We start from the raw sequence: 19200 nt of genomic DNA, 5'->3' as shown, positions 1-19200 counted from the left end.
AATTTAAATCCTTGCACCCCTACCAGTTTCACAGAGTTAAGCTATGTACGTTAGCATATCACACGTGACAAATTATGTTACACGGATATAACACATTTTACATTCAGGCAATATTATTAGAACTGATTCTGTGACAGAATTAAAATCAGAATGTGCATGTGACGACCCTGCTTTTGCATGCTGTCTGAATAGTGATTGCATCAATGAATACTGTTTAGTTCACAAATAGTGCATATTAACATTTCTATCCTGTTTCTCTACAGGTGTCAGAAAAGGAAACATGTAGTCAGTCAATAGAAAGTCATGGAACTGACTTGGCAGTCAGCAGCTCCCATAATGGGCCTCTTACAAGTGGTACAGGTAACAGTTCCCGATGTACGTCTCACTGACTATAACCAGGGTTCCTACACATTTTCCATATCAAAATTCCATACTTTTCCAGACCTCCTTCCAAACGATTCTTAGACCGTATTTAACTTAAATGGTTCACACAGCATTATTTTCGGTAAATAGGACAGTCATCTGTAAATATTTTTATTTTCTCTGTTTTTCATTGTTTTCTCAAAGTGATAACATGCGCTTACATGATGAGAAGAAACCTAAAAAGTTTTATAACCTGCATATACCTCTGACACATGACTTTGATACTGTAAATGTGGGTTGATGTTACACGATCACCAAACAGCAAAATACAGTCTGATTTACAGTAGATGATCGTTTGCCTCTTTATCTGTTGATTGTTTGAGTGGCACACGCACATTCAATTAGTTAAGTTCAAAAGAGACTTGCTTATGGTAAAGAATTCATTCATTCAATCAGTCATATTCGACAATAAAACAATCACTAAACCTTTACCATGAAAACACTCCACTTGTAGGGTTGTGTATTGACAAATTTCACAATTTGATTTAGATTATCAAGCATGCGATTCAATTCAACTCCGATTTTGGTCAAGTTCCATTCGATATTGATTAATTGCGATATGTATCAGATACAGTACATGGCAAATTTTCAAGGAAAGAAAAATTCTGTATACTATGGGAACCCCAGTACATTACTATAATATTACAGGTTATAGTGGTTTTCCAAAGTTAGTCACTCAGCATTTTCGCCCCCCAGCAAAAAAACTGCCATATAGATATTTTAAATATCATCTCATAATTTGGCATCAGATATATTAGGCTGCTGTCACTTTAAGACCTCACGCACGGATCCATTATACTGTTAAATATGCGTTTTATTTCTCAACTGTTTACATACACTTAAAACATAACTGATTGTGTTTACTCGCCAAGACCAGCATTTTGACATTGTTTTGTGTGTGTTTGTCTTTTTAAACACAAAGAGCAGCGATAAAGAGCTCAATTTAGTACTGAGAGGCGGCTTTATGTGTATTTTGGGTGTGAGCATAACATCTGAGGGAATGAGTTAAATTATGTGCAATTAACGCAATCCCACGCCAAAATTCAAGCTCTGTAACAGCAACAGTATTCATCCGGAGCAAATGAAGCGAGAGAGTGAAGGAAGGCAGGTTTATGTGTAACTCGCTGTCGGAGAGATGAGAGAGAGAGAGAAAGAGCAGCTGGTATCCTGTATCTATTCTGCGGAAAATAGATACAGTGTTGGAAGCGTTTCAGATATTTCAGTATCGACATGTATCGAAAAATCAATATTTTTACATACATTAAATATTACAGAACATGTCAAGTAAAAACACAATAAATATGCAAAACAGTGCATATATTTAGCAAAATGCTCCTCAATGAGAGCCTATCAAGTTTATGGTCATTGAATGGCATTTCTGAGGTAAATATAATATTACGTGGCATATTATTTACAACAGGGGTGCCCAATCCCATTCCAGGAGATCTACCGACATAAAGATTTCAGATCCAATCCAACACGCCTGTCTTTAATTTACAGTGAGGAAAATAAGTATTTGAACACCCTGCTATTTTGCAAGTTCTCCCACTTAGAAATCATGGAGGGGTCTGAAATTGTCATTGTAGGTGCATGTCCACTGTGTGAGACATAATCTAAAAAAAAAATCTGGAAATCACAATGTATGATTTTTTAACTATTTATTTGTATGATACAGCTGCAAATAAGTATTTGAACACCTGAGAAAATCAATGTTAATATTTGGTACAGTAGCCTTTGTTTGCAATTACAGAGGTCAAACGTTTCCTGTAGTTTTTCACCAGGTTTGCACACACTGCAGGAGGGATTTTGGCCCACTCCTCCACACAGATCTTCTCTAGATCAGTCAGGTTTCTGGGCTGTCGCTGAGAAACACGGAGTTTGAGCTCCCTCCAAAGATTCTCTATTGGGTTTAGGTCTGGAGACTGGCTAGGCCACGCCAGAACCTTGATATGCTTCTTACAGAGCCACTCCTTGGTTATCCTGGCTGTGTGCTTCGGGTCATTGTCATGTTGGAAGACCCAGCCTCGACCCATCTTCAATGCTCTAACTGAGGGAAGGAGGTTGTTCCCCAAAATCTCGCAATACATGGCCCCGGTCATCCTCTCCTTAATACAGTGCAGTCGCCCTGTCCCATGTGCAGAAAAACACCCCCAAAGCATGATGCTACCACCCCCATGCTTCACAGTAGGGATGGTGTTCTTGGGATGGTACTCATCATTCTTCTTCCTCCAAACACGTTTAGTGGAATTATGACCAAAAAGTTCTATTTTGGTCTCATCTGACCACATGACTTTCTCCCATGACTCCTCTGGATCATCCAAATGGTCATTGGCAAACTTAAGACGGGCCTTGACATGTGCTGGTTTAAGCAGGGGAACCTTCCGTGCCATGCATTATTTCAAACCATGACGTCTTAGTGTATTACCAACAGTAACCTTGGAAATGGTGGTCCCAGCTCTTTTCAGGTCATTGACCAGCTCCTCCCGTGTAGTTCTGGGCTGATTTCTCACCTTTCTTAGGATCATTGAGACCCCACGAGGTGAGATCTTGCATGGAGCCCCAGTCCGAGGGAGATTGACAGTCATGTTTAGCTTCTTCCATTTTCTAATGATTGCTCCAACAGTGGACCTTTTTTCACCAAGCTGCTTGGCAATTTCCCCGTAGCCCTTTCCAGCCTTGTGGAGGTGTACAATTTTGTCTCTAGTGTCTTTGGACAGCTCTTTGGTCTTGGCCATGTTAGTAGTTGGATTCTTACTGATTGTATGGGGTGGACAGGTGTCTTTATGCAACTAACGACCTCAAACAGGTGCATCTAATTTAGGATAATAAATGGAGTGGAGGTGGACATTTTAAAGGCAGACTAACAGGTCTTTGAGGGTCAGAATTCTAGCTGATAGACAGGTGTTCAAATACTTATTTGCAGCTGTATCATACAAATAAATAGTTAAAAAATCATATATTGTGATTTCTGGATTTTTTTTTTTTTTAGATTATGTCTCACACAGTGGACATGCACCTACGATGACAATTTCAGACCCCTCCATGATTTCCAAGTGGGAGAACTTGCAAAATAGCAGGGTGTTCAAATACTTATTTTCCTCACTGTAGTTAATTAATGCTTCAGTTGTGTTTGATCAAGATTGAAGCTGAACTTTGCTGGAAGGTAGATCTCAACCGGATTGGGCACCCCTGGTTCACAAGCTGTTTTATCCATACTTTTCCAGACCTGGAAATTACTCAAATGAAATTCCATACTTTTCCAAACTGCATAGGAACCCCTGTGTAACGATATTTACCCTGTGTAGATATTCACACTCTTTCCCCTTACCTTTTTCCTCAGTACTCACGGACACAATGGACACAAGTCCCCAGCCTTCAGAAGACATGCTGTCCAGCCAATCAGAGCTCAGATCCTCTAAGTATCACCAGGATCGTGAATTACCCAGCATTCCACCCACCGATAACCTCAAAGCAGCTGTGGTCGATGCTCAAGTTGCCTCAGGAGAGGGCACATATGAGGTGGTGAAGGAATGCGCCTCCCGTGATGTCAGTGTCGAGGACTGTCTGTACGAGACAGTGAAAGAGCTCAAGGACATTGGCCTACCCAACGGTACACTAAGCCCAGAGGAACCGCCTGCGCCTCTTTTCAACGGCCACCCAAGCCCTGCTACACCAGACCACACCATGCTGCCCAATGGTGTCGAGTACGCCTCCGTCAACCTCAGCAAGAAGAGCCGCTACAGCACTGACCTGGAGGCCAGGCGCTCTGCCACCATTGTGGCGTACGCAGATCCTGAGGAAGAAAAACCACCTCCCATACCAAATAAAGTACTGGATGAGAATGACAACCAGCAGATTCCAAATGGACAGGTGGGGCTACCAAACCGTTTTTCTTATAAAAGTACCATTGTTGTCCTGTAGAGTTCATTCTAACAAAAAAGTAACAGAAAGTTCAATGCATGCATCCACATTACTGCAATGTATAACGTACCTGCACCTTTTTTGCCTGTTTTGTACTGGTACTGGTACTGGATTTACTGTTCTTGAAACTCTGTACTACCAATATTTCAAGAATGTTGTTATAACATTTTTTACATTTTAGTATCAACCAAGCGGCAACCTTCCGGTCTCTCTCTTGAAGACTAACACGGAAGTGACTTAAACTGCAATTCATCGACTGGCCGCTAGAGACAGGCTCCAAAACAGTGTCAATCCCATATACACCCCATGTTAATATGCCCAACTTTACAGCAGAAAAAACAGCCTGTTTACAGCCTTGTAGAAAAAGTGGTTTTGGTCTATATGGCTAATTTTGCCCTTCATGACAACTTTGAGGGGGGTGCTTTTTTTTATAACTCATCTGTTTAAATTATTTTAAGCCTTAAAGTTCTGCATAATTAAGGGCGTGGCCACTTGAGTGACTGGTGGATTGCCGCTGATGTCACTACTAGCCGTTTGCCTGCTGTCTGTTAGCCGTCACGTCACCTCAGCTAATCCCACCTCTTTGCCGATTTTCTGTTATCCAGGAGTAACGAGCGATGACGTGTTGCCAAGATGGCGACGGCCGGCTCCGCCCACTTTGGGCTTTAAAAAATGCTCTTCAGAAACCTACGGTTGACGTCACAGACACAGCGTCCATATTTTTTTACAGTCTATGTTATCAACTTACTCAAGTACCAGTAAGTTGGTACCCCTGGTACCTTGGGGGTAGCTTAGGAGTGTCCAATCCTTCTCAAAGAGGACCTTCCTGTTGGGTTTAGCTCTAACATACTTGCTTAGAATTTTCTAGTCACTGCGTCCAAAATTGCGTAGTGTCAGAGTATGTACTACATTGCATGAAAAACTTACTTTGCGACATCCTGCTGTACTATGCCCACCACTGTCATGTGACTACAACTTCAGTTATGTCACTTCCCCGCATTTTATAGTAAAGAATCCATTGGATACCTTTTACAGTACCACTTTTTGCTTACTACAGTATGGTAGGGAATAGTCACAATATACTGGTGTTGACGATAACCTTGATTTTTAAAAATTGAAATATTGATATTGTGTTAATACTACCCATATACAAATATCGTAAATACTCTTGCAACAGGTTAACTGGTTGACATTCCAACATAGTAGTTGGCGGTATTGCACCTTATCGCTGGTTGTTACCTGTCATAAATGGTAAAAAGATGAAGATAATCTTGATTAGCTGGCTTAGGTGTTTAATAGGGGTTGACACTAAGAACTAATGGCCTTCCAGGAGCATGATTGGACAACCCTGGTGTAACATGTAAATTTCATGGTAAATGAATGTGGCAATCATTCAGTACATGATACATTTTACAGTACCATAGTATCATGGAATTACCATGGTACCACCACAGTAGGCTACTGTTGTAAGTTTCACTTAGGTGTTAAATAGCGAGTTAACAGCATCTGTTGCTCTCCTGCAGTAATCACTTCCTTTAGCAAGAGCTTTTCTTTCTCACTCAGGAATGATGCAACCCTTCACACGTATAACAAAGAAGTATAACATGAGAACAAAGAAGAATATTCTCAGAAACAGACCAAAAAGGACTGCACTAACATTCTCTAGTGCAAGCTAAACTTAGAGACCACAAGAGAACAATAGAGAACAGTGTGTTTCCAGTTTAATTACAATCTTTTAGGATATGTGCTCTGGTTGACGGTGATATGCGTACATGCGCCTGTAGCATACAAATGAAGCCATCTGTAGAGGTGAGCAGAGAGGCTGCTGTTGTGCCCGCAGTCAATGTCTGCACACGACGTAAGCATCCACTACAGCCACACGCTACTGTCGCCAGTCGAGGATGCTCCGCACCTCTTTTGTTCATCACTCCCTCATGCACTCTCGCTCTGTCAGTCTCTCTCTTTTGCTCTCTCTCTCTCCTTTTGTTGTTCTCATTTCATGGTTTTTTTTTTGCCCTGTATTTCTGCTTCCTTTGTACTTGTACAATATAAATTGTATGTCTTTCCATCAAAAATGGTGCTAGTTGGTTGTTCTCATGAGCTAATGGTGCTCATGCTCGGCCAGAGATCTGGAAAACTCCAACCAAAACTGACCCACGCTACCACTGACTTGAGCTGAGCTACATTATGACTTCTTTGTTTATGAATGCATTATGAGTCTTTGTTTACAATATTTGAGAACATACTTTAACATCAAAAATGCTTCGATCAGATTGTATAATGAATAAAACTCCAATCAGGCAATCAGTACTCACATTTGATATTTGTAAACAAAATCATTTTAGTCAATGTCGGATTGAGAAATAAAGTGTCAGATGCGACGTGACATATAGGAACGGGATGTTCACCAACTGAACCAATGCTAACAGTGAGCAATCAAGTTTTGCTTTTCATCAGACTTGCCAAAAGTGAGTTGTTTCAAAAACTTTCCAGCCCTCGGGCTTCTGGCTTCTGGTTCCTGATTCGAAACCAGCACATTGTAGGGGCCGGGGCCAGTGCAGAGCCAATTTTTCCCAACCTTTCTGCAGCAGAAATGTGTGTAATGGTTCCAGATTGGCCACTGGATCTGGCACTGGCACTCTGGCAGTGGAAAGGGGCTTTAGTGAATCTGTAGATGTCAGATGGTGAGTCACTTACCTGAACCGTTTGTGGTAAAGTGTCCTCTCCAGTACTCAGTAAAATAAGTGGTTTACTCTATTATCCTCTTGATCATTTCGAGAAACTGTTCTCCTACTACACTGGGGGTTTAAACTTGACACCTGTCATTCCATATCCCATTTGCCGTGGCTTGATGTAGACATGTAATGGGGCAGCAGTGATTCGTCTTATCGGTCACGTTTGTACTAACATATGTGTATAGAGATCAGAGCGTTCCAGATGTCCACTGCCTGACAGCTCACCCTCATGATGAATGAGACGGCAAAACATGTGTTTACAGGTATATCAGTCTGTGTTTGAAAAGAAAATCAGTCAAAGCTGTGATGCCCAAACTGACAAGCGCATGCTGTAACACATGTACGCACATCGGACACGTTGCCTCATTAGTTTGCGGTGTGGACTGTATGCTTGGTTATTTGAGCGAAGCACGCAAGCCTGGCTTGAGCGGAGCGCCATTTGTGTCATTATGCATTGGTGCCAATATCACTATGCTAGCGTGATGGACTGAGGGCAGCTGTCTTTGATAAACTGTGATTTCAGCACATCAACACTCAGAAGTCTCCTGCTGAAGGGAAGGACTTTTATTGTTAGTGCTGTTGCCTGTCAAAGGATGCGTGGGCACATGCTGACATTTGCGTGACAGTAAATAATAATGGACACCATTGAGTGCAGCGCTACAGGCCGTTGCCTCATGCCCGGGCTGTACTGTCAGCATCCTGTCACACTCAGGGTATCTTCCAATGTGAACTTCACATAGTGTTCGACCATTGGGGTATTCAAGGGAACGTATGTGTTCAGTCTCAAGGGCACTACAAACGGAGATCAATAGGGAAGTTACCCACAAGTCATTGCATATCACCTCAGTACTATACGAAATTTGGCTAAGGTTTGATCCACCTCAGGTATCTACGCAGGTGTTTGTGGATATAGTCCCTTTCAAGGAAAGCCAGTTCACTCGGCAGCCATATTTGAAACGCCTCCAGGCAGCTATTTCGGTTTGAATATCTCTCTGAATAGGGAAGTACTGAAACTGCTTGCTAAACTTCAAATCAGCAACAAAATCTGACATGAACTGTCCCATAAATGTTTCTTTAAAAGTGAATATTTTAAGTTTGGTCCAGCAAATGTGCATGTGCAGTCCTAAGCATGACTAAATATACTTTGTAGATTAATTTAAATATTTAACAATATGAATTTTATGTAAATACATCTTAATTTGATATACATTCATGTGTGATGACGTTGCAGTGTTTTTAAATGCTGATGATTGTTAATTTCTTATATGTGCAAATCAATGGAAGAGGCACTTTAATTAATATAGAAGGCTGGCATGAGTGAATTAGCAGATAAGCTTTATTGTAAGAGACATTTGTTAGTTGTGATGAGGTCAGGGTGGTCTTTGCAGAGCTACTTGGATGGGCTATTAAATTAATTGCTTTGCTAATTAAACCAATATCAAAGCACATCTGGCTAGCTCCTGATGCTCATTTTGCATGATCATAATCAAAGCAAAACATACTTCAGGTTCATTGGTTGAGGTGGCTTCATCAAAACAGGCTTGAAATGTTGGTGCTAAAATTGCTTAGGATTAATCTTGGAGGGGTTATAACAAAATTTTCCCACTTGACTGTTGCCTCTCTGTCAGTGAGGTGACTGAGACAGGGATTGATATTCTTCTCCAACAGCCAAGGTGTCCGTTATTGACCTTCTGTAGGATTTACTTTGTTAATTAATGACTCAGTTATTGATTCCTTTTGTAAATATGCAACCGCTCTTGCTTGGAGAGGAACTGTACATTTGATTTCAATCAGTAACTCTTAAGTAATGAATGAGTGGCTTCGTTTTTGCATCAATCAGTCCTTGACACTAGCATGTGTCAGCTGAAGTGAGGTATTTCCTGTGTGTTAAAATTGATTAAATATGTTTTTAACTAATGGTCTCGTTTCAATCATTGTCCTACAGTTACACTCCCCGGTGATGACTCCAGATCTTCAGGACAATGTGTCTCCGGACAGTGAGGTAAGGTCTATCAACATCTCAAAGCCTTGTAAAGACCAACTTGAAGTCTTAGGTTTTACCAACAATTAATAATATTTGCATTTTAAAATCGCCCTGAACCAAGCCTGTGGAGTAAAGGTGTCTCATTTTGTGTTACATTTCCATTTTCAGGTATCAGACATGTACTCCAAGGTAGCGAAGAATACTGTAAAGGAAACAGAGAATGACTACAGCAGCATCGGAGACATCAAGGGAATGGTGCCGGAGTCGACTTCCAGTGATATTTATGCCACAGTTGGGGATGATTACCCAATGGCTCTTGGCTCCCAGCCTCCAGAGGGGCTCACAGAGAATGCAGACCCTGCCTACGAGACCATCAAGATCTCCAAATCGGCTGAAGAGGCTCATCAGGGCAATGGGATCGGGGAACCTGACTATGAGAGCTTGGGGGAACTGGGTCTGAACGGGGAAATCTCCCGTCTCTGACCACCCATCTAAGGGACCGTAGACAATGAGAACTCACTTCTCTGAGGTTTAGAAGTGGAATTTGGGGTGGTATCATGAGAATAATGCACTTAACCTTTCCTGATTGAATGTTTTTCAGTGTAGCTTTTATGCACCCCATTGTTTTTGAACATTATTAATGAAAGGGTTCATTCAGACCTGTGACCCAGCATAGGAAATGAAACACTCTAGAGTCGCTCAGAAGAGGGTTTGTTATGCTATTCATGTGAATAATTGGGTACCACAAACCCGGGATGCCCCTATAGAAGCTGTATTCATTGGCATCATGACATGACATACATGTCTCCACCACTTTTTGCCATGGCCAGTTTTGTCCCCACCACTTTCTGAAATAGCTTGCAATAGGGATGTATCTAATACAGAGGTGGCATCTCCAGTTGTTAAGCGGGAGTTTTCAGTGCATTTGTGTGTTGTTATAATAATGTCCCTGAAAGCAAGGATAGCAATGTTCTCTCCAGCACACACGCCTGCTCAGATATGAGTATATGTGCTCTAATCTATCATTTTTCTATGGCTCGTTCCTGTTCTAGTGAAATCACAAAACAAACTGCGAACAATTTTGTTCCCACTCCTGATATCCACTGATGTAAAGCTATAATTATGGTTAGAGTTCCATTAGGGCGGATTAGAACCCCAAACCCCTCATATAGAAAGAAATCGTTTTTGCTAGACCAAAGATTCAGAATTCATATGTAGGAATATACAGCGAGAATGACTGCTGCATCAAGAACTTAGCAACAATGTGTAAAATGTATTAGTTTAAATGATTTAAATACACTTATAATGGTAATGACTTTTCAAATTTGACTCAAAAATACGCTACTACACACTTGATCAGTAAATTACAGACTATTTATTAGAACAGTAAAATATCATGTTAGCATATCCTAATTAATATTCAGAAGCTAAGCTTTCACTATTTTGTGACATAACAGCACATCTGTGTAACCCCCCTCCCACATATCCCCACCACTTTTCAAAGCAAAGTCACACCAGTGGCTGTTGTCTTATGATAAATATTTTATTCATTGTGTACTAGTAGTTTCCATGCTTTTGCACAGCGCACCTGCTGTAAGCTGCGCTCTGCCTGCCCGTTATCATGTGATACTAGTTGAGCAACTGACGGGGTTGTGTCCTTATATAACCCCAAAAAGAGAACCAATCATATACAGTCAACGGCAGACCTCTCAGCTCAGTCCATTAAGGAAGTACACTCATTTTAATCATTCAGAACGGCTGGAGCATTTCGTTTTTACTAGTATGCAAGTGACGTTCACGTAACGCATATCAAAATATAAAAGAAGAACATTTAAACGTAGCCATCATTCTGAGCCGCTTAACATGTTTTATAATTAATGTGTCAACTGACAGGCTCAGGTGAGGAAGTGATCTTTAAGGTACGCAAAGTTAAGCACTCATTTATGAGTGTACTAAAAGGGTATTAATGAAAAGTTGACCATTATCTATTGCTGGTGTTCAGTTGTTCACTAATTGCCATTTGTGATGTAATTGAGCTGTGTTGCATCAATATGTATGTGTGATTATTTTTTTTTATTGACGCAGCTGTATTGATTAAGTGTATCAGATACATTATATATTTCAGATATTGTTTGGTTTTTACATGTAATAGGTACGCAACATTTCAAAAGGATGAAAAGCACAGGGGGAAAGAGACATCATGGTACTGCCACACTGCAGCTTTGCCTGGCAGCTTAGTAAATGTACTTTATGATCAGGTATGCATTTATCTGCTTTTACATTCATGTAGCAGTATAATCAAAAAGCATAGCGTGTCCAGACAGCGCATGGGACAACTTCATGCCAAGAGACGCTTGTAAATATTCAAATGACTATTTTGATCTGTTAAATTATATCAGTTTAAGTATGCTTCTGTAATAATTGGCAACAGCTCTCATATGACAGCACGAGGACATTTTATAGTTTGTATTGAGGAACTAATGAAACTTTAAGAGTCAGTGGAATACATGGTGTTAGATACATTTTTAATTCAAGAAAATTTAAAGACTTTTAGAGGTTTAAAGGTTTATTAACATTAAAAAGGCTAATAGCAGGAATATGTATTGGTTTGGAATTCTTATTTTAATGTGAGGTTTAAATAAGGACTGGATTGAGTCCCGATGTTGTCCGTGTTTGCTTGTAATGGTACATTGTGTTGGTACAGGTATTGAGAAGATTCTTGTTATAGTTAATATCATGGTGAAACATTGTATGTTTTGTTTCTTCCTTTAACCAAGTTCTGTGTATTTAGTTGTAAATAAGAATGAATTTTGCATTTGTTTATTTCATCATAATCTTTGTATGGTGGTATTTGCTTCTTAAACAATATAGTCATGCTGGACTAATATAATGTGTGTGCATGTGGTTGTTTATCCATATCAACTGATTTACATTAACATTTGTCCCTATATTTACATGCAATCTCAATAAGACAAGGACATTTATATTGCCTTAGAGTGCAAAAACACAGTATAATCTGTTGATATTTAATCTGTCGATACATCCTACTAAATTCTCAAGTGTAGGAAAACAACATGCAATAAGGCAGTTTTATTATCATGTCAATGCACTGGTATTAGGGGACTTTAAGAACATATTTCACTGCACAGCCTGCTATTGATTGAATCTGTGGTCAAAGCAACATTCATTTTCAATGCAAGTAAGGGAGCGGTGGAAAACAAGAGCACTGAATATATTTTTTATTTTCTCTTCATAAGGATAAATTGTTTCTTAAAAGATTAAATCATTTCAGCCATTCCTTAAGGGGTTATTCCTATAGACAGTTTGTTATATACGAATCATGCCCACAAGCACACAGTAATTATATACACTGAGAAATGATCAGTGCTACCATCAATTCAGAACTCAAGCACATACAATAACATATAGGCTATGTTCGTGTTTAACGGGACACAAAGGTAAAAATGTCCAATTAAGGCAGTATAGTGCACAAAAGAGGGTGGATTACTTCTGAAGTGTAATCGGTACAAATTGTACAACTAAAACTGTAATAATGTAAGAATCTTTGTTGAGATGGCATTGTAATAATTATACTATTTTGACAAAAAACAACAACGAGGAGCATATTCCTTAAACTACACTGTTATCGAGAACAGAAAGAGACTTACATAATAGTTTATTACCACATGTTTTAAATTAAAATCTAAAAATGTATTACTGCTAGTTTAATTTTTTTATCATGTGCTGATATAGTCTGAAAACTCTGCAAGTCACGTTGAATAAAAATGGCAAATGCATAAATGGCATAAAAGTGAAATGTAAACATTTGAATAAACTATTAAATTATAGCATTTTGAACTGCAAATAAAAGGATTGAGGGATAGTGGTATTTTAAGGGAGTATCCTGAATTTAGTCTGAATGGTAAAGTCATTCCCTGTTTCCGAATATGCTCACTTCCTCAAAAAACGTTATGTGAAAAGAGTAGTGTGTCACTTATCAAATGTCATTTAGGAATGTATTATAGAGGGATAGATAGTCCATATCCAGAAATTAACATTCTGTCATCATTTATCCTTTACCAAGTGAATGGTGACAGAGGCTGTTATTATGTCATCTCATTTTGTGTTCAATGGAAGAAAAGAATGATGATGATAATATCCTCATTTTTGGGTGATCTTTCCCTTTAAGACGTCAAAAATAGAAATTTGTCCACAGCGTTTCCATCCTCAGCATAGCAAATCTTTTAAATATTTGCATTATGTAAGAGTCACAGAAGTTTATGTTTTGGTATGTGGCAAGCGTGACTGATTTTGCATAAACAGTCATTCTACTGTATTGACTAAGTTACTAATGACAGGTCACAACATTGAGGACCCTCAGGAATCCCCACCGCCTTTCAATCATTCTCGCCGGGTCACACACCCTCACATTACACTCATAACCCGGTTTTGACAGGTTTTTATCATCATCACTATTATTAATGTTATGTGCACTTACCAACCTACCTAAATAATAACTACTCAAAGACTCTCTTCTCTCCATCCTTGGGTCATTGTTTTAATCGCAGCGCAGTTGCTTGTATTTGGAGGGAAACTGCAGAAGAAAGCGAGCGCGAATGAGTGGAGGCGTGTGTGCCGTGAGCCAATGAGAACGCACACTGGCTGCGCGAGTGCACATGTTTACAGGCGACATTCCGCCGGTACAGCCAGTGGCTCTTGAAAACCCGGATGGATTTTGTGGAATGGAGTCTTTCTCACATGAAACCGGATTTACGCTAATCTGGGGGGTAAAAACGGGTTATTACAACAGCACAGTCGACACTGGAGACGTTTATTAATATCATAATATTAATTAAATTTCTGTTCGGCCGCTCTTCGGTGATTTATGACATAAATGTTCGTGGTGTGTATTGTGAAAAATGCATCGTGTTTGTCGAGTCAACACGGGTGCTCCGCTCCATGTTTTACCACAACCCGCCAGCTTTAAGGGAACGGCAAGCAAAACAAACAGGTCGACAGAAGAAAGATATCGGTTGCCGGTCGGTCGGACGGAGAGGTTATTAAGCGTAGCTCATTTGCATATTGTAACGGTTCATTGGTTTCGTGTCCCGAACATGCGCGCTCACGCCGGTGAAATATGTGGATGCGGTCCAGATCTGTGGTGATGTTGTCGTATTATTCGCATGTACGGCCCATGATGACAGTCGGTCCGTTCGGGTTTTGTCAGCGTGACATTTCTTGTTTTTAAAGCGACATTGCTGTGCAACGACCGAAGTACTTATATTTGCGCATTTCATTGATATATCAACTATGCATACGCGGCGGCTGGTGAAGCGCTCGGTCATTGGGAGCCGCGTGTACGCGCCGGGTTTAACGGGAGACGCGGCTCCGCTCACGGGAGTGATCCAGGCAGTCAAACAAGACAACAGAGATGCTTCAACCGGCCATCGGCGCAACGTGTACACGGTGCTTATGCAAGACGGGAGTGTGAAAGAATACTCGGAGGAAGAGATTGCACAGATGACTGCGAAAGCACCGCTGAAGTCGAGCTTGAAGGTGTGTGTGGTCGTGGTCAGATGGGCTTGTTGTTGTTGTGCTGCTTGTCGCACACAGTATTGTTTACAGTGCATTGAGAGATTGTTTGTTTGATGATCCAAATAATGTGTGACAGTGGATATTGCAGTAATCATGCTGAGGACGAAGCTACGTATTAAAATATTGAGTCATTGGTCACTCAAATGAAACATTTAGGGGCCAATTACTTTTTAGCTTACCAAATTATAGAATTGCTCGATATAGATGGTAGTTCAGAAGCGCCGGTGTCCATGCTCACAATCCATTACATTAAACTTTTTTTTTTTTTTTTTTAAATATGTACAATTTTGGCTTCATTGTTAGATGGGAATAGTTGCAAATGACTAAGTAGGCTACATATTGAAGTAGCGTATGAATTGAATATGCAATTTGAGTTCTAGCTTACTTTTTAACCTTAACTATGAATGAAACTATGCAATTGTTAGTTATAAAAACGGGGCTAAAACGATTTAAAACTAAAATGATGATGTTAGTGATTCAGACTGTATTTGTGCAATATAAATATGTTATGAGAATATTTGGAGAAAAATCTCTCTTCTTACAGTCTTGCCCATGTTCTCCTTTCAGCACGAATCCATCTTACAAGTGGATCTCATTCGACAATTAACTTGTTTTTATTATTTTAAATTCATAAATCTATTACAATATAACTCGACTGTGCAAACATATATTTCGATTTAGGCTACATGTTGTCATATGAACAATCAGCTTAAGTTTAGCGAACCTAAAGCCTGGGTAGCCGTGATCGGTTTATTTTCAATCGAACATAAACGAAAAAAAAAAAAAATGACTCGCAAGTTCAGTGAGGGAGTCATTTGTTCCGAATGATTCTCTGTATGATTCAAATCGAGAAAGCTCAACGCTTGGAAACGCTTGTTTTTGAATCTTTTGGACTCATTTATTAAAAAGAACATGTTCATAAGAGTCATTTGTTCGCGAACTAGACATCTCGCGCTGTTGTGATTAATACGTTTTGGGAATACAACGCAAAATAGCGGTGCTGGAAACCTTGACTAAATATGTATGCCCAGTCACGAGATGAAATCTGATGAAACCCCTGTGGTAAACAAACACAAAATTTTGCCGACTGACTAGATTCTAAACGATTGTCGTAAAATAGTGTTGTTTTGTTGCATTTGTGGTCGTTTTAGTCGCAGTCAGTAGCCCTGTAGGGCCCGTGTAAGCCGCTGATGATCTGACTTCAGTGGGTGGATAACAGTGGCAAACAAACACACTCTGCAGCATTCATTCATTCACGCGCCAGCAGAAGCATCAGTGCGCGCGCGTACATCTCTCTAGTGATTTTTGTTTTTATAGTGTTTTCGACATTAATTGCTTTTACAGTGATCGCGTTTTTGTAAATATGCCATTTGATATTTAGTTAATGCTTTAGATCATGTTAATTTTATTCACTGAACTCTGTGTGATTGCACACCAGGCTGAGTCGCTTGCACGTAATTGCAAAATACAAAGGGTTTTTTATAATGACCTAATTGCAGTCATCAAGTTAAACAGCCTGAGGTGCCATATCAAAACAAAGAGGGTCAAAATTACAAGAATGGCACCAGTTCTTCTATTTCATTCTCTTATAATCAGAACGGTAAGACTGTAAGGTTAATAACACCGGGGAAATAATTGAAGTAAATTAAAATAAATGTAATAACTGAAACGTGCATGCAATATTTGCAATAAATTTTTATTTGGATGCTGCTGTATGTAATGATTTGCATGTGTTTTTGGCAAGTATGCTACATCTTAATGTTTGTGTAATGTACATCTGCACTCCCAAACAGACATCCATTTAATTTGCAATTAGAGATAATAAAGTGTTGCACTTTTCAAATGCAACACAAGCAACTATTATATACAAGACATGGTGACATTTTCTCTGGTGACGCATGATGGGGAAAAAGGTTAAGATGTAAGCAATGCAAGCAAGGAGGGATGTGAAACTAGGGTGGGGGCTAATGGTCCCGGAGCAGCTGCTCCGTAACGGTGCAAAACGGAGCTCTACAGAGGTCATGCTCATAGAATCTGGGGCTTTGGCAAGGCGCCTGGATCCCAAACGAGAGCCATTCGGCTTGGGGGAATGCCACTTGTTGACTGGTATAGTAAGACTAAGGAGGGGCTTCACGTTAAGTGTGTTACAGTGTGGCATTTGCAGACAAAGGCGGACTGGATTGTTTTCATTCCCCTGTTGTTTCCACTGCTTAATATCAAAATGTAATTAACCCACTCAGGCTATCTACCAGTCTTAACTCTTTACGCACCAAGGCTTTGTTTGCTGGTTTACACTTCATTCACATTAAAAGGGTTGAGGTTTTGGTCATGATGGAGCCTTGTCACACAGGCAGAAAAGCAGTAGATGTGTTTGTTATGGTTTTATAAAGACCTCGAGTGCAGCATCTCGCACGTGAACGTGCATAGTGCGTGTGTTTATTTTCCTCACGAATATTCAAATATAAATAAATAATTTGTAAATAATTAATTTCGAGTGCTCATCTGTGTGCATCCTGCTCTCAAATCTAATTAATTCTCTTATTAGATCAGCCGAGATCTGTTTAAATTGATTAAAACCCTCTAACTCTTTAGCAAAAACAAGAACATATTTATGAATAGTTTTGATCATTTTGGAGGCTGTGCTCCACATGATGTGAGAAAGCTGTGGCCATTAAAATGCACAAAGCAAGGGTGTGTTTTGAGAGAGAAAGACAGAACTTAATAGTGTGTGAAATTTAAATTTGAACTTGTCAACTGTGCATTTTTTATTTGACGCTTGAAAGTCTTGCACAACATGATGCCGCTTTAACAAATCTGTTCATCTCGTGAAAATACGCCAAAGCCTGGCATTCATCTTCTACATGGAATAGCATGTTGTGTTTACTCCATCCGGGATGTGTTGTGGTATCGACCCTTCATTTTTTGTGTATCACTTTTTTAATTTGCCCATTCATACTATTTAAAAAATATTTTTTTAATTTGTTCATATAAAATAAAAAATGCCTTAAATCCCCCCCAACACTGCACAAATGTAGCATAAAAACATTAATACATTGAGTGACATTACATTTGTTTAAAATAATTACATTATTTTGTCTGGGGTCTGACCCCGAACATCCTGAGAGGGACTTTTTTTTTTTTTCAGATATCATTCCAATTTATTTTATTGTTTGTATTGCTAGCAAGTGTCACAACATCAAGTCTCATACCATTTAGATGAAGGGAACATTTTTTTTTTCCAGCAAACGTCATTTGGGGTCAATAGCGCATAAGGGCTAGAATTATGGCTAATAGAGATAAGCTGATATAGCTGATATTTCATGCTATAGCTGATAATAGAATTGTAATATCTGCAATTTATCAATAATTTAAAAATAAAATAAAACACAAAAACACGTTTTTAAATCCCAAATTGAAAAGGAATTTACACATCACAGCGGGAATATTTTATATTTAATTTGAACTACATACTGTATTTAAAGGGGTGGCTGAATATGATTTCACTTTTCTAGCTTTAGTTAGTGTGTAATGTTGCTGTTTGAGCATAAACAACATCTGCAAAGTTACAACGCTCAAAGTTCAAAACAAAGGAAGATATTTTCTTTTACAGAAATTGATTTTAAGGTCAGTGACATCACTAACCCTAAAATTTACATAAACCCCGCCCCCGGAACGTGATTTATAGATTATCATGACAGAATATGCTAATCAATGACTAGAAGATAACTACACATAAGCTACATAAATTCACCGTTTTCCCTTCTTCTTGAGTCTCTCCATCTTTCTGACTCTAGTTTGAACATAAAAGGCTAAAAGTTTTGGGAATTTTCAGTGCATGTCTGTGTGAGGTAAAAGGACACAAGCTGTTGAAGCTCCGCCCCCTGTGCCGGGAGCAGCAGCTCATTTGCATTTAAAGGGACAGACACAAAAACTGCGTTTTTGCTCACCCTCAAATAGTGACAACTTTAACATGCTATATAAAAATATCTGTGGGGTATTTTGAGCTAAAACTTCACATACACACTCTGGGTACTTATTTTAGATCTTGTGAAAAAGGCATTATACCACCCCTTTAACATTGTTGTTCAATTATTTGCATTTTTAAAGATTAAGTGAGCATTAGATAACAGCACAATGTAAAACTAAGGGCAATTATATTCACAATTTCCTAGCTAATTTTATATTTAATAATATCCAGTAAATAAATAAATAAAATCTTGTTGTGCACCCCAAATTTTTCTCCCAAAGCTATTATATGAAGATTTGGAATATTGTACCATATAGTTCATGTTTGTGAACATTTTATGATGCATCTATATTCTTTTTTGAAGCTTAAAAGCTCCAGTCCTAAATTCACAGTTTTTGCACATAATAGAGCAGCCAGCACATTCTTCAAAGTTTCTCCTTTTGTGCTCTACGGAAGAAAGAAACCCATTTAGCTTTGGAACGACATGAGCGTGAGTAAATGATGACAAATGGTAAATAAATAAAATTGTTATTGATTCAATAGAGTTTATTATGATAACCACACTTCACTAGTGA

At 39.2% G+C, this 19200-nt stretch overlaps 2 protein-coding genes across 5 annotated transcripts in view; both read left to right on the top strand.

The window, feature by feature from the left end:
• The window catches only part of pag1 (phosphoprotein membrane anchor with glycosphingolipid microdomains 1), a 52364-nt gene extending 40411 nt beyond the window's left edge, over nucleotides 1-11953 (top strand). The window contains exons 5-8 of the mRNA XM_084130919.1: nucleotides 264-360; nucleotides 3764-4293; nucleotides 9025-9081; nucleotides 9232-11953. Coding sequence (XP_083987045.1) covers nucleotides 264-360; nucleotides 3764-4293; nucleotides 9025-9081; nucleotides 9232-9546 — 999 coding nt within the window. The 3' untranslated portion in view covers nucleotides 9547-11953. The remainder of the gene's footprint in view (nucleotides 1-263; nucleotides 361-3763; nucleotides 4294-9024; nucleotides 9082-9231) is intronic.
• A 1812-nt stretch (nucleotides 11954-13765) lies between these two features.
• Nucleotides 13766-19200, top strand: part of znf704 (zinc finger protein 704) — a 49475-nt gene continuing 44040 nt past the window's right edge. For 3 of the 4 annotated variants that reach the window (XM_084130918.1, XM_084130917.1, XM_084130916.1), the window contains exon 1: nucleotides 14033-14619. In XM_084130918.1, coding sequence (XP_083987044.1) covers nucleotides 14374-14619 — 246 coding nt within the window. In that variant the 5' untranslated portion in view covers nucleotides 14033-14373. Of the gene's footprint in view, nucleotides 14620-19200 lie in introns of all 4 variants that reach the window. The other variant, XM_084130915.1, reaches the window with a different exon arrangement.

The sequence above is a fragment of the Abramis brama genome, assembly GCF_963993115.1.
Source record: "Abramis brama genome assembly, chromosome: 12".
NCBI classification, from domain to species: Eukaryota; Metazoa; Chordata; class Actinopteri; order Cypriniformes; family Leuciscidae; genus Abramis; species Abramis brama.
The sequence above is the reverse complement of the archived record's forward strand: the minus strand, read 5'-3'. Positions and strand labels throughout refer to the sequence as shown.